Genomic DNA, 14,499 nt, shown 5'->3' with positions numbered 1-14,499 from the left:
TAATGTACAGAAGCAGATTCTTCGATGCCAATCGCCTCTACTCGTTGGGCGAAGCTACACTAATGTTGGCCTTTTGCAGCGCTTGATGCAGCAAGAGCGTCGCGTCACCCTGGAATGTGTCACTTACGGCTTCTTGCTCCTCTTTGATAGTTTTGGATGTTGATCGTCGCAGCTTCATCTTGGCCTCTGCGGCCCACGTCGACAATCTAGACAGCGTTTGGAAGGACACATTCTCCTGCACTCGTTGGCTCTCCGTCTTCTCGAGATCGTCCAGACTCGTGGGTTCCTCGTCCTCCTCTTCCAAAGCCTCCGCGGGCATTGAGACAGAGGCCATTGCTGCAGTCAATGAGGCGAAGGACCCTTCCTCCTTTTCGTGGCTCGTCGCCGTGGACGAACCTAGCGGCAACAACGTGGTCTTCCGCTGCTCGATTCCCATCAGGATTTTCTTGTTCGACACCCCGCCATAGAATTCCTCAAGGATGACGCCCCGCTGGTGAGCTAGCATGACCTGCACGAACTCGTCCTTGTCGATGACATTATCTTCTCCTGCTGCGCGGTTGTACAGCGCCAGCGCGTCACGACGGTCCATAGTTGGCTCAAGAACTGCCACCAGCTCGCAGAACTCCTGAAAATCCAAGGTGCCGTCGCCGTTTGTGTCGACCATTGTGAACATGTTGTGAATGTCCTGAATCTGTTGCTCATACAGCACGAACCAGTAATTCATGATCTTCTCCAGCACCATGTCGATATCCAAGCCCCCACGATTGGCTGAGCATCTCTGTCGAATCTCGTCTTTCAGTTGGCTCAGGGGTCCCCCAGGCTCATTCCGTGTAAACGAGAATGCCAGATCAATCGTCTGGCATACCAAATCGTGTTTAACCGTCACAGACTTCGGACTAACGAAAATTCCATCTCCGAAAAACGTCTTGAGGTTTTGTGCGATGGTCACGGCTTGCTTCCTGCCTTTCTTGTAAACACCAGCTGAAGGAAACATGGTAGCGTGAGACACGAAGCACAGCTAGCCTCGCTACGAAGAGGCTACGTACCGTTGAAGATGATCACGACCACCAACAGAAAGAAATCGACCCCTTGAACGGAGCAGGCATGGGATTCCGGGTCCAAAGAGCCTGTGAGAAGTCCAAATATCCGCACACGAGCGCTTTCCTACAGGAGTAATTCATGTCAGCTTCGTGCAATAGCGCGAATACAAATAGACCAAGTGAAGGTTCGCGTACTCGAGCGTTCTTGCGGATGGCAGCATCCAGAAAGATGAGCTGGCTGACAGCTAGGTCTTTCAGACCATAGTGTAGCACGTATATCTCCATGATGAACTGCGCCAAGTTCGCGCGAGGTTTGCCTGACGAATCATCCTGCACGTCTTGGAACATCTTGGCCTGGTAGTATCCGACAATGATACTGTGGAGCTCGTTCAACGTCAGAGGTTTGCGCTTCAGCAAAATCTTGCGCACTTTGGACGGAGCAATCTTCGCTTGGTCGATGATGTTAGCAATACCGTAGCCGAATTTGTTCCTGGCTCGATTCTTCATGATTAGCTCGTCGTCGCTGTCCGAGCCAGCCAGTTGGCGCCGTCGCTTCCCACCGCCACTTTCATTTTGGCGACGAGTTTCGTCGCCATCTTCTGTTTGGACAGCTTTGTCGTCGGTTGAGTTTTGAGCGTCTGCGAGCTGATCTCGGATCTCTTGGAGTTGTTGCTCGTGTGTTTTCGCAGTCTCTTCCGCTTCGTTCACAAGCACGTTGTTTTTCCATCGCAGATCAGTCGCGAGTTTTTCAGCCTCTTGCAGCTTTTGCTCTAGGCTCATCGCACTTTTCTTCTCCCGTTGCAACTCATCGACCACATCACCGATACTCTCGAGTACTTTGCGATCGTGGTCACACAAACAATCGTCCGCTTCAGCGCTGCCGTGTTCTTTTGGATCTTCGCCACTCTCTGGGGGGTTAATTGCATGCAAAATGAGTGCCTGGAAGCGAGTGATCCGTGCAGCTGAGCGCTCCAGAATCATGTTTTGGTGCGCATTCGACTTGACGAGCACCTGTGCCTCAATTTGCCTGCATGGGTGGACAGACTACGCGTTAGTTTACCCTAGTGCTACCGTCCAAGAATTCAGGCATGCACGTACTGCGTGATCTCCTTCATTTCATCCCGAAACAAACTGCCCATAAGTTTGTCCTTCTCGGCTGGGTCCATCTCGTCCGTTATTGCAAGTACCGCGGTGGCCGACACGTGTGCATGCAATGCGTCGATCGCACCGAGGACGATTTTCTCTTTCTCGTCATCGCTGACGTGCTGGAAGTGCTGCAGAATATCTTGCAGCTTGCTGCTCAGGTCTTTGGTGTGGGCTTTCTTCGTACTGATCTGGTCGAGTTTATTGACGTGGAGCTGCTGCTGCAAGTGTTTCAACTGATCGTTTCGGGTCCGCTCTTCGTCCAGACGCTGCTGGTGTGCCGCTTGCTGTCTAAGCATTTCTGTGTGGGATTCACTCCACGTTGCTCAGCAGTCTGCAGTCCACTCATAAGCAAAGAAAGGTGCTAGTTTTACCTTGCTGGAGATCTTGCCTCTGCTGGTGGAACACGGTGTGTTGCTCGTAGAACGTGGTGAGGCGCGTGAAGAACTCCAGTGCCTCGAACTCGCTGTTGCGGATCAAGGCCGGGTCGTGATTCATGTAGATGGCAGCCCCCAAGTCGCTGTTGAAGAACACACGATACATACAACACGGTCAGTATTCACTTCCCCTCAGCTCATAAATCGCCACGTACTTGCAGATCTGAAGCAGAATGCTCTCATGTCTCGCGAAGACACTCGTGGCCTTGCACAGGCAATGGAACGCGATCGCCGTCTGCAGACGGTTGGGGGCGGGTTTGCCCTGCGTCAGCACGCGACTCTCTCGGAACAGCATATCGCAGTAGAGCGCGTAGGACGAGAAGCTCTCGCTCTCGCGCGAGAGCGACTGCAGCCACCTGGTGATCTTCTGCACGTCCGACTGGCCCAGGATCGCTCGTCGCGGGGACCGGATGGTCGTGGCGCCCGACGGTGGCGACATTAAGGACACGAGCGAGACGACCGAGTCCGTGGGGAACTCACCGACGGGCGAGGGCGCTCGGGGCGGGAGGGCGTTCAACGGGGCCATCTTGCTCACGCGTGGCGACGCTGCGTGCTTCCTTCGGGGGAAGGGGCCGGGGGGGTCGCATCCGTAGAGCGACGGACTCTCAGGCGCTGAGGGGGCGGCAAACGCTGCGGCGCGGGGGCTGCCGCATTGCTTCCTGGGCGTTGGCGACGAGTTGGCAGCTCCGAGCAGACCCACGACCCGAAGCACCGACTGGCTGCGGACGGCTCGGTCGGCGTCGTCCTCCGCGTGGAGACTGTCCGCGTCCACGTAGCGAGGAAACAGCAGCGGCCCTGCCGCCGGCAGCTCGAGGCGAGGCGTCGGCATTGGCATGGGCATGGGCGCGAGGAAGCGATATGTAGCCAAATGTATTTTTACCTTCAACGACCATCACTCTGGTGGAACATATGGTGAGAGCTCATCCAGCATACCACCACGACCTACACTGTACTTGGCCCAGCTTGCCTGCGTGTATCCGTCGCGTCGTCTTGGTGATCCTCGCGTCTTGGCGATCCCTGTGCCTGCCCCCGCTGAAGCGGCTGCACGCACCCTGAATCCCACGACCATAATCATCTCGTCTCTCGGTATGACGCTTGGCCTTCCTTCCAACGCCTCGAGCGCTGACTCAGCCCCCATGCAACAAGGCGGATGCCGCCTCCTTCCTCGCGCGCGCATCGACTCGTGTGGGCCAAGCCGACCTTCGGCTGGCTGTCAGCCCTCCGCCGCCGTCTCCTTTCACCGTTAGGTCAGGAGTGCCTGTTACCTAACCGTGTGGTGCATTTTGATCCGGGGACCGCGCAGGCGCAGCCGAGCGCGGCTGAAGCAGGCCCGACTAACGGAGCCATTCGGCACTACGGGGCCGCCAGACGCGCGATGCAGACGCACAGCGACACCCTCCACCATTGACAAGGCCGGCGAGTCGAGCGTGACCCACGGCGGTCAAGCCGACGGCAACGCCGGCGATGCCGAGTGCCACCCCTGGATACATCTGATCCGTCTCAAACTCGAGCGCGGGGATCCCCGTGCTCCCCTATGCGACCTGCACCTGCACCCCCACTCCTCCCGAGCTCCTCACTTCCCAATCGACCGGCGCCAGGACAAGTCGACACCCTCATGCGCGTCTCGGCCCTCGCGTCGCTGCTGCTGCCGCTGGGCGTGGCCCGCGCCGCCAGCTCCTCGAGCTCCACGACGTCGTCGGGCGTGTCGTCCGCCTCCAGCTACGTGCCGTGGAGCCTCGCCGACAACGCCACCAACCTGGCCATCATCGAGTCGCAGCTCACCATCTGCACGTACTCCAAGGTGGAGGAGTGCATCCAGGACCCCAAGCTCGTGCAGGAGCTCGGCTCGCTCTACCGCGCGCCGGGCTACTGCGTAGCCTTCGACTCGGCCTACGTCAACATCACCACGACCAGCGCTGCCATCCCCAACCGCTACTACCCGACGTCCGTGGAGGACGCGTACGACGCCGGCTTCTCCAACAAGTTCTCCGAGTGGTCGGACACCAACCGCGAGCAGTTCGAAGTGGACTGTCCGCTGCTCTACAATGAGACCATCGCCCTGGGCGACGACATGCTCTGCTGTACTGAGTCCCAGTACACAGGGCTGTCCACGCAGGTGCGCATGATCCCCGGTCTGTGCTCGGCCTGCAAGGAGAACCTGCGCAACATCTTCTGCCAGTTCACGTGCAACCCGAACAACAGCATGTTCCTGGACATCAACGAGGTGCGCATCATGTCGGGCGACGACGAGCACGAAGGTCAGATCTTCCCAGCGGTGGAGGAGGCAACGTACTACGTGGGCAAGGACTGGATCCGCGACATCTACGACTTCTGCGAAGACGACAGCTCCTTCTCGCTGCTGTGCAACCCCAACCAGGACTGTACCGACGGCTACGGCCTCATGGAGTACATGGGCAAGTACGCCTACAACAGCATCGGGTCCCCAGAGCAGATCAACGTGACAACTATGGATCAGCTTTCGGAGGAGCTGCAAATGACCGAGTTCTGCCATTGCGACTACGCCAACGAGACCAATTGCATTTCGCCCATGAACAACAAGATGACGTCGTGTGTGGGCGTCTGCGGCTCGCTTTGTGCCGTTAGCTCCGACGATACGCGCACGTACACGGATGCTTGCTACGGTGCCAAATCCGCGTCCTCTTCCGGTAGTGGCAGCGTCGTGGACAACGATGACGACGCGACTTGGATGGAGCTCAACGAGTACCTCGCCAACAACCTGCCCGCGACGGATTGGACCCCGTTCAACTACTTCCTCGTGATCTTTGGAGGCGTGGTGGGTGTGCTGCTGATTGTGGGCTTCATCGTCGCCATGCTCCGTGAGAGGAGGTACAGCGCAGTCGAGCGTAACTCGGGCACTCCGCAGGTAGTTGGCCCTAACACACCAGACTTCCATGGCGTGGCGAGCGCGATGGCTGGCAGCGTCGGATACTTGAGCTTCTTGGACGATCTGATGACAAACAAGCTGCGGTTGTGGGCGGCGTTCGTCTCCAAGGGTAACCGACCGAAGAAGATCACCCCGATGGTGCTGTGCGTTGTCGTCATTTGCGCCGTCGGCTTGTACAACATTGATATCGAAACGGACCCGATCAAGCTGTGGGTTTCTACGTCAAGTACTTCGTACGAGCAGCGCCAACATTATGGCGAGATCTTCAACCCGTTCTACCGCTCGGAGCAGATCATTATGGTCCCGAAGGACGGTGGCAACATCTACCGCTCGTCGATCATCAAGGAGGCCATCCGCGTGCAGACTGTGGCAGCCAACGTGACGTACACTTCGGACGACGGTGACGAGACGATTACTCTGGACGACATTTGCTGGAAAGCTACGGGCACGGGCTGCACCGTCAACTCGATCACGCAGTACTTCCAGAACAACATGGAGCACTTCGAGTTCTACGAGAAGTATGGATTGGAGCTGGAGCACTTTAGTAACTGCCTTTACTCTCCGACCACGTCGGACGTGGCGCTTTGCACCGAGTTGAAGAACGCTTTGGAGGATGGCGATTCGCTCCCGTCGAGCATGAGCGACTGCCCCTGCTTGTCGGCGTTTGGCTCGCCCATGAACCTGTACAACACGTACCTGGGTGGGTTCCCTGACGGCGCTGAGAGCAACTACACGCTGTTCCTCGAATCGGAAGCGTTTGTTTCTTCGTACCTCAACTACAACTACGCTGATGACGACAAGAACGAACCTGCCATCAAGTGGGAGCGCGAGTACATCAAGACGATGAAGAAGGAGGCTGCGTCTAACACGATCTTCGACGTCTATTTCTACGCCGAAATCTCCGTCAACGATGAGGTCGACGTTGAATCAAACAACGGAATGGGCCCTGTGGCGCTCAGTTACTGTTTGATGCTCATCTACATTTCGTTGGGCATTAATCGCATCAAGTTCAGTCGAGAGTTCTTCATTTCGTCCAAGATCCTGGCCGGATTCTGCGGTGTGATAAGTATTGCCTGCGGTGTGGCTTCGACGATCGGTATCTACATGTGGGCTGGAGTCAAGCTCCAGCTTATTATCATGGAAGTGGTTCCCTTCCTGTCGCTGGCCATCGGTGTCGACAACATCTTCTTGATCATCCACGCCATGACGGAGAAGGAAGATCAGCTCCGACGCGACCAGCCAAGTCTCTTTATTGGTCTGGAGCACAACCCCAAGGCGATCGAGGAGATCACAACGGTCATCTTGTCTGAGAGTATCGCGTACATCGGCCCCAGTATCTTCATGGCCTCCGCTGCTGAGTCGGTGGCATTTGCGTTCGGTTCCATCTCGGCGATGCCTGTCGTGCTGTGGTTCGCTGCGATGGCATGCTGTGCTGTGGCGATCAACTTTTGCTTCCAGATGACGTTCTTCCTCTCTGTTCTTACTCTGGACAAGCGTCGCGAGCTGAGCGGCAAGTACGACATCATTTTCAAGCGGGCGTCAGCGGTGGCAGCACAGGCACCCGCCGCTCCTGAGACTGTTCAGCATTCCTCAGAGCCGCTTGTGTCGCTGCAGCCCAAGACTCCAGCAGCGGACGATGTCCGTCCTTCTGTCACGCCCGAGAACAGCACGCTGACGGATGTCCTTGACTATTGCGTGGATGTCTACGCGTCGATATTAACCCACAAGCTTGTGAAGCTCGTCGTGCTGTTACTGTTCCTCGCGTGGACATTGTGGTCTATCTACTCGATGGAATCGCTGGACCAGGGCCTGCCGCAGAAGGAGGCCATGCCTTCAGACTCGTACATGATCGAGTACTTCAACGCACTGGATGTGTACCTCGCCACGGGTGTGCCGGTGTACTTCGTGGTCGAGACTGGCTATGGTCGGAACCCCGATGCTTGGTCACTGAACGATGAGAGTGTCGAGACGATCTTCTGCAAGTCCAAGGATATCTGCGGGACGTACTCAATTCCCAACATTATGAACGCATTGGCAAACGACGGTGACAAAACGAATACCCACATCAGCCCCGGCACGACCTACTCGTGGATGGATGACTTCTGGGGCTTCGTCAACCCTGACAGCGAGTGTTGCCGTGTGGATTCCGAGGGCGCCTACGTCCCGATCGAAACTGGCAACGACACGTACACGACTCTGCGCGCGGACGACGACACGTGCCTTGCTACGTCGGTGATGATTCCCCCCGTGCCTGAGGCCCAATACATGTCGCTCTTCAGTATGTTCGCGACGGCAAGTGCTGGTACGTCGTGCTCGTACGGTGGTGGTTCGATCTACCGTGGCCAGTTCAGTATCGACTCGGAGCCCATTCCGACCGTCAACGCCTCGACGCCTGCGGTGAAGATCAACAGCAGTGGCTACGGTGACGAGATCACGGCTTGGTCGTACATGGTGACGGGCACGTCGAACCCGACGCAGCAGCGCTACATCGACTCGTACAAGCAGAACCTTGCGGCGGCCGAGTGGATCAGCGAGAAGACTGGTGTGGACATCTGGGTGTACTCGCTGACGTACGTGTACTTCGAGCAGTACCTGACTGTGGTCGACGACGCCTACAAGCTCATCGGTCTGGCGCTGGCGGCTATCTTCGTGATCACGACGCTGTACCTGGGCAACGTGTTCTACTCGCTGGTGATCGCGTTGACGGCGACCAACATCGTCGTGCTCGTGCTGGGTCTGATGCAGCCGCTGGACATCATGCTCAACGGTCTGTCCATTGTGAACCTGATCATCGCGGCTGGCATCTCGGTTGAGTTCTGCGGTCACTACGTCCGGTTCTTCGCGAAGGCTCGTGGTACGGGCGACGAGCGAGCTCGCGATGCTCTTCGCCAGGTCTTGACGTCGGTTGTGTTTGGCATCACCATCACGAAGGTCATCGGTCTGAGTGTGCTGACACTCGCGGACTCGCGCGTGTTCAAGAAGTACTACTTCCGCATGTACATGATGGTCGTGGTGTGCGGTGTGCTCAACGGCATGTTGCTGCTGCCTGTGGTGCTGAGCACCATCATGGACGTCAAGAACTTTTTCCTCCGCAAGCGCTCGAGGAAGAGCGAGCTCCCGTTGGCCCCTGTCACTCGCGTAGAGTAAGTCAGCCTACTCTGTCACCAACTGTGTGGAGCTTTCAACGCGTCGAGTGCGTAGGTATAAACGAGTATATAATCAATCAAGCACATCTTCAAAATGCGCCTACATGTACATGAATGAATGCTTCTTGGGTTGCTGGAAGCCGCGTGGAGGTTGCACCGCAACTTCAACATGTACGACCATCACTCTGCATTAGATCATGTCGCCGCCACGGGCTTCTCCTCCTCCTTGGCCCCGTTGGCAGCCTCCTCCACGACGGCGCGGCCGATCGGTTCGGGCGCCGTATCCGTCGCCTCGGCCTGCTGCAGCACCACGAGCGTGAACCTCAAGTGCTGGGCGATGATCATCTCGTGCATCTTGGTGCGCAGCCGCAGCCACTCGATCTCGCTGTCGTTCGGGTCCGGGAAGAGCTTCTGCAGGTGTTTCTTGGTGCGTCCGTAGAGGCTCAGGACGTGGTAGGCGTGCATGATGGCCTCCTTGTACTCGAGGTTCTCGTACTTGACCACGATGCCGTCGTTGTTCATGAGGATGTAGGACGAGAAGCCGGGCTTGCTCTTGAGCTGCTTGATCACCTCCTCCACCTCGTTCGGAGCCGCTGCCGCCATCGTATCCCGCCTTGTCTTGTCTTGGAGAGAGAGAGGAACGCAAAGTGATCAAGGATCCGTGCGACTCGACTCGAACCGACGCAAAACGGCTGGGGTCAACAGGACTCTTCAACTGCTCGAGCGTCAAGCCAAGCATGGCCCAGGGCTCCGGCTCGTACTACGATGACTACATGCGCAGCAACGCGATGCTCAAGCACTGCGGCGAAAAGAACGCCAAGAAGCTGCTGACGGACCGGAACGCCTACATTTCCTTCCTCGAGGTGCAGCTCGAGCGCGTGTCGGCCGCGTGCTTGACCACGCAAACCTTCGAGCGGCGTCTGGCGGAGCTCGAGTGCGCCCAGCTCGCCAACGACCAGAAGGTGGGGTCGCTCTCCAAGGTCTTCCGACTGAACCAGGAGTACGTGGAGCAGACGACGCAGCAGGCGCAGAGCGAACTTGCAGCCCACGCAGCTAAAGTCGACACCTGGATGGAGAAACTTTCGGCCGAGCTCCAGCGGCAGGAGCCCCGCATGGCGACGCTCGAAGACCAGTTCCGCCAGTGCCAGGAGTACCTGCCGCGTTTGGCGGAGAGTAACGACGCAGCACTCCACGACGTCAAGCACCAGGCGGAGCAGGAGATTGAGGAGATGAAGGCACAAGTGTTCGCGCTCGATGCCCGGGTTGAGGAGATGCACTCATGCCAGTCAGCGATAGACACAAAGGTTGAAACGTTGGCGGTCTCAGTCACGCACAAGCTGGACAAGGTTTGACAGTCAACTTATGTTGTATGGGGAGGTCTTGCTCCTAACTAGTGCGTTGATGTTGTAGGAACTGGCGGTCGTTCGCTCCTCGGTGTCGGAAAAGAGCTTTCAGCTGGAAAGAACTGTGACACAACTAGTAAGACTCGCCCTACTTCATGCTTTGAAGATTGAATCTCAATGGAACTTGTATCCCTGGGCTGCTATCAGGGCAATGATTTGGAGCTACTAGTGCACCAAGTGGACGCCTCCTTGCGAGCGGAGACATCGGAGACCACGGGCCAATTCGACGCGCATATCAGCAGACTGCAGCAACGACTCGGTCATCTTCAACAGGAAGTCAAGCACGGACAGGCAGAAGTGAAGGACGTGCTGAAAAAATATTTCGACACGCAGCATCTTCTGAGCGGTACGGTGGTGGCACTTCAGTCCGAGATTGATGATGTCAAGAAGGAGCAAAACACTACCGTCCAGAAAGCGAGCGAATCCATGTCGACTGCGGTCGAGGATCTACGCGAGAAGCAAGCAACGCTCAAGAATGCGCTGCAGCTTCTACAGGCCTGTGCTCTTGAAGCCCAACAAGCCAGTGAGGATCGCTGCAGTAAATTGGCCGATCGACTGGCTGCTGCCGAAGACTCGTTCGAGGGACTGACCGATGATTTGGTGAGTTGGCACTTCTAATGTTTCATACGTAAGTTGTTGCAGCTAACCACCTTCGCGGAAATGAATATGCGATAGCGACGGAGGATGCTGGCAGCGTTGGAGGAAGTTGGGGAGAAGCTCCATCAAAATACAGGCGCGACAACAGACTCAGCGGTATGAATACTCAAAACCTATTCCACATATGTTGTGAGTATACTCACTGCGTAGTGCGTATTTTGCTTGGTATATTGCAGCTCCTGGCAGCGCAGACCCAATTCGCACACGTGATGGAAATCTCGACCACCCTCGAGAACCGACTGCGCATACTAGAGCACACCGTCTTATCACTGCAGGTCAGTATGAGGCCGAATGAGACGAACCAAGTTGCTACCACAACGATTTTGTGAGTAATGAGACTTCCGCTTGGTTCATGAACCAGACAAAGGTGCAGCGAAGTCAAGCCATATCGGAAGTGCTGGGGAAACTGGATCAAGGTTCAGAGTTGCGGTCATCTGAGGCTTCTGAGAGTCTGGTTCGCCACTTTCCTGGTAAACCCATCGGCAAGGGATCCCTCAGCGTGGTTGACACTGGCGAGGTACGGGTACATGTAGAGGAATTCCCAGACTTCATGGGGTCTCGGTGAGCTAACACCGCGACTGCTATCGATGTAGCGGTGCGTTGGGTTGAGCAGTGACCAGTATTACCAGGACCGAATTAAAGAGTTGGAGGACCAGTTGCATCGAAAGGCACAAGTCGAGGAAGAGCATCGTGCCTTATTCCCAGAGCGAGACAGCTCCAGGGCCTCATCGAAATTGTCTGTACGGTCTTCTTGCTACGTCTCCAGTTTCGCAACCGAAGAATCCAAGCAAGATACCAAGCTTCGACGGACTCGAACAGTTTTGAAAAAGGTATGTTGCGTCATATTTACCAGGGTAAAGCACCAAATTGCTGACTGTGGCGTCCACTCCACGACAGAAGGCAACCAAAAGAAACTCGAAGACTGCTCAATCAGGCGACCGAGAGGCACGCGATCGCCGCGGCAGAGTGAAATAGCGCCACAACGAGAGCGCAATAGATAGATAGACCAGACCGACTGTTCTCAAGACATGAGCGCTTTCCCCTCTGCGATGGTTTGAAGCAAATAATCTGCCGCTGGTACTCCCACGACAATTTTGTACTCCTACAGCAGCTCGGTGCGAGCGTTAGACCGCTAGCCCCCGCCAATTTTTTGCAGGCACGCACCTCCAAAATGCGCATGATCCGGTCTGCAGCTTCGTATCGAGCCTTGATGATCAGGGCCATTTGACGCCTAGACTGCCGTGATCCTGGTCCGTTGGGGCCGCTAAATTCCAGGAGCTCTGCACCAATGAGTAAGTGAGCGTTAAACTTCGAGATAACAGGCGAAGCAGTTCAAAGCGTACCAACCGATTTCTCTGCGCGTCTCCTTGGCGATTTCATCCTGGAGGACGTGCAGCAGGTGCTCAATCTTTCTGCGATGACGGTCGATGCGAGCTGTTTCTGCGGCCGCAGTGGCCTCCTCAATGTTTTGATGACTGCGAAGAAGAGTTTGACGAGGTTTCTTCCTCCGATCAAAGTTGTAGAACTGCCTGTCGACCACTGCGCAGTGGCGCTCTCTCGCCAGGGCAGTCTGCTAGCAGGTATTAGGCGAAGTGTTGGTGAAACATGCTGCACAAACAACTACTAACGCACCGCTGCTAGTGCCGCTTCTCGATCCGCATCCATCTCCCGCTCACGGACGAAGAACTCGCGGTCCTCGGCTGCCACACCCGGGGAATAGTATCGTGGGCCGAGGTGCCCCACAAAGTGGACCGTGGTGTCAGCCGGCGGGTCCATCGCACGCATGCTTTTCATGAACTTGTTCATGTCGCCCCTGATGCTACGCAGCACTGTGTGCAACACCGCCAGCAACGAAGTCGCGGCTCCGTCCCTGGGCCGGGTCGACGGGGGTAGTCTACTGGTCGAAGCGGATTGCGGCAATTGAGGCAAGCGCAAGGCGGACGTGCTTCGAGTTGTACTGGAAGGACTTTGAGCTCGTCCTGGGCTCTTTGCCGATGCCACTCGCCCCTCAGTCCCCCAGAAGATGCCGACGGAGCTGCCTGCCGCTGCCATGAGGCCGATCAAAGTGTGAAAAAGCTAACCTTCCTCTATTTATACGGCCTTCTCCTTCTTCCTGATCCTAAAGAGACTGATCCTGCCTTGCTCGTCGATGCGCTCGCACTGCAGCATGTCGGCGCTGAAGGCCAGGAAGTCCGTCATGGCCTCGTCCTCCCCCCGGGCTTCGTGGGCCAGGTACGTGACCGTCTCGGGGCCCGAGAACCTGTGGATGCTGCGCGCCAGGTTCCGCCAGCTCTCCTGCCCGTAGATGGGGTTGATGCAGTCCGACACGAGGATGTAGCGGTAGCAGCTGCGGGGCAGCGCGCAGTCGGAGCCCCAGACGAACTCGGCCACGCGCAGGCGCCCGCGCTCGCTCTCGGACGCCGCGTTGGCCTCCACGTTGCGCTGCAGCAGCTCCAGCGCCTCGCGCTGGTCCGTCAGCAGCACGTCGGCGCCCAGCGCGGCCGCCACGAGCCCCGCGAGGCCGCAGCCGCTGCCCAGCTCCAGCACCGACTGGCCCGCGCCCACGTCGAAGGCGGCGGGCGACGCGGCCGCGAAGCGCACGAGCCGCTTCGCCAGGAAGCGGCTGGCCTCCCACACGCGCGAGGCCGTCCACGCGTCCGCGAAGATCGGGGCCAGCTCGGCGCTGCGCAGCGTCTCGGACAGCGCGTAGCTGCGCCCCGCAACTTCGACCTGCTGGCTCATGCGGCGGTGGTTGTTAACGGGCCGTTACTTAGACTGGCGATTTGTATTGGCAGTAGCCGCGACGACGCGCAGCTGCACGTTTGCCTTTGACTTGGCCGACGCAACGTGGCCCGACGCGCGGAGAGCAGCAAAGTGGGCCGAGAGGCGAGGGCGGAACTGGCGCCAACCGAGAAGAAGTGATGGCAGTAACTCGGCCGGCGTGGCGTCGTGAACGTGAGCGCGGACGCACGACGCCAGCGCTCAGCGAGTGAGTCGGTGCTGCTGGCACCCGTTGCCTCAATTAATCGAGGCCCACCTTGGCGAGCTCGAGCTGGAGCAGCCGGCCACCGCCGCCGCAGAGGGAGCTTGGCGCTGGTCAACCCTGACAGCTAGCAGCACCGCCTGTTCAGAGTAACCCAACCGTAGAGGCTGCGCACGCGTGCCGAAGGATTCCAATATGGACGCCTCGGGCCCAGAGCTCTTGGAGCGCATTCTCGTCAGGGCTGACTGAATTACTCTACACGTACGTCGGCTCTGGCCAGCACGCGCGCGCGCACTTCACAGTCACCAGCAAACTCGGCATCATCGAGTCGGACAAACACGGAAGGCCGCCGACCGGCGGGTGAACAAGCTGGCGGCCGATTTCGAGGCTGCAAGCGCCCATCGGCGCGGAGCCCAGCGAGCTGGCGACGACTATCCATAGACGCTGATGGCGGCGGACATGTACTTGGGCCCCAAGTCTTCGGGCGAGGCTCGGTCTGCAAAAAATATATTCTCCCAGCGATATGGCTCCATGCCCAGCGCGACGTGTCAACCGCCGATTACTTGAAATTTGTATGTCCTGCGCTAAAGCAGTAGATTTGCGACCACGCTTGCAAAATGTAACGTTGGCCCGCCTAAAAGTCGATCACCGACATACAGTGTGGATGCCCATGAGATTCGCGGGCATCCACACTGTATGTCGGTGATCGCTTTCGTGGCACGAAAGCGAAACTATATTAGCACGCGCCGCCTACCTAAAACGGCACTTTTCCATGCAATCCCAAA

The 14,499-nt window shown here is 57.4% G+C and overlaps 6 protein-coding genes across 6 annotated transcripts; 3 read left to right on the top strand and 3 right to left on the bottom strand.

Moving 5' to 3' along the window:
• Window positions 1-37: 37 nt before the first annotated feature.
• PHYSODRAFT_522883 (hypothetical protein) lies at window positions 38-3,449 on the bottom strand (the record flags this gene model as incomplete). Its single annotated transcript, XM_009536883.1, has 6 exons — window positions 38-981; window positions 1,047-1,164; window positions 1,236-2,067; window positions 2,139-2,484; window positions 2,558-2,703; window positions 2,776-3,449. The coding sequence occupies 6 exons, from the start codon at window positions 3,447-3,449 to the stop codon at window positions 38-40; spliced, it is 3,060 nt and encodes a 1,019-aa protein (XP_009535178.1).
• A 786-nt stretch (window positions 3,450-4,235) lies between these two features.
• On the top strand, window positions 4,236-6,391 carry PHYSODRAFT_318600 (hypothetical protein; the record flags this gene model as incomplete). The annotated part of the gene is made up of 2 exons (XM_009536882.1): window positions 4,236-6,225; window positions 6,345-6,391. 2 exons carry the CDS (start codon window positions 4,236-4,238, stop codon window positions 6,389-6,391), a joined length of 2,037 nt encoding a protein of 678 aa, XP_009535177.1.
• Window positions 6,392-6,464: 73 nt separating this feature from the next.
• Window positions 6,465-8,712, top strand: PHYSODRAFT_549457 (hypothetical protein; the record flags this gene model as incomplete). The annotated part of the gene is made up of 1 exon (XM_009536881.1): window positions 6,465-8,712. One exon carries the CDS (start codon window positions 6,465-6,467, stop codon window positions 8,670-8,672), a length of 2,208 nt encoding a protein of 735 aa, XP_009535176.1. The 3' UTR covers window positions 8,673-8,712.
• A 154-nt stretch (window positions 8,713-8,866) lies between these two features.
• PHYSODRAFT_338978 (hypothetical protein) lies at window positions 8,867-9,274 on the bottom strand (the record flags this gene model as incomplete). The annotated part of the gene is made up of 1 exon (XM_009536880.1): window positions 8,867-9,274. One exon carries the CDS (start codon window positions 9,272-9,274, stop codon window positions 8,867-8,869), a length of 408 nt encoding a protein of 135 aa, XP_009535175.1.
• A 134-nt stretch (window positions 9,275-9,408) lies between these two features.
• Window positions 9,409-10,692, top strand: PHYSODRAFT_521550 (hypothetical protein; the record flags this gene model as incomplete). The annotated part of the gene is made up of 4 exons (XM_009536879.1): window positions 9,409-9,975; window positions 10,082-10,150; window positions 10,222-10,455; window positions 10,531-10,692. 4 exons carry the CDS (start codon window positions 9,409-9,411, stop codon window positions 10,690-10,692), a joined length of 1,032 nt encoding a protein of 343 aa, XP_009535174.1.
• Window positions 10,693-12,794: 2,102 nt separating this feature from the next.
• PHYSODRAFT_549451 (hypothetical protein) lies at window positions 12,795-13,473 on the bottom strand (the record flags this gene model as incomplete). Its single annotated transcript, XM_009536878.1, has 1 exon — window positions 12,795-13,473. One exon carries the CDS (start codon window positions 13,471-13,473, stop codon window positions 12,823-12,825), a length of 651 nt encoding a protein of 216 aa, XP_009535173.1. The 3' UTR covers window positions 12,795-12,822.
• Window positions 13,474-14,499: the final 1,026 nt, after the last annotated feature.

The sequence above is a fragment of the Phytophthora sojae genome, assembly GCF_000149755.1.
Source record: "Phytophthora sojae unplaced genomic scaffold PHYSOscaffold_9, whole genome shotgun sequence".
Classification (NCBI taxonomy): domain Eukaryota; phylum Oomycota; class Peronosporomycetes; order Peronosporales; family Peronosporaceae; genus Phytophthora; species Phytophthora sojae.
Note: the sequence above shows the minus strand (reverse complement) of the source record. Positions and strands in the feature narration are given on the sequence as shown.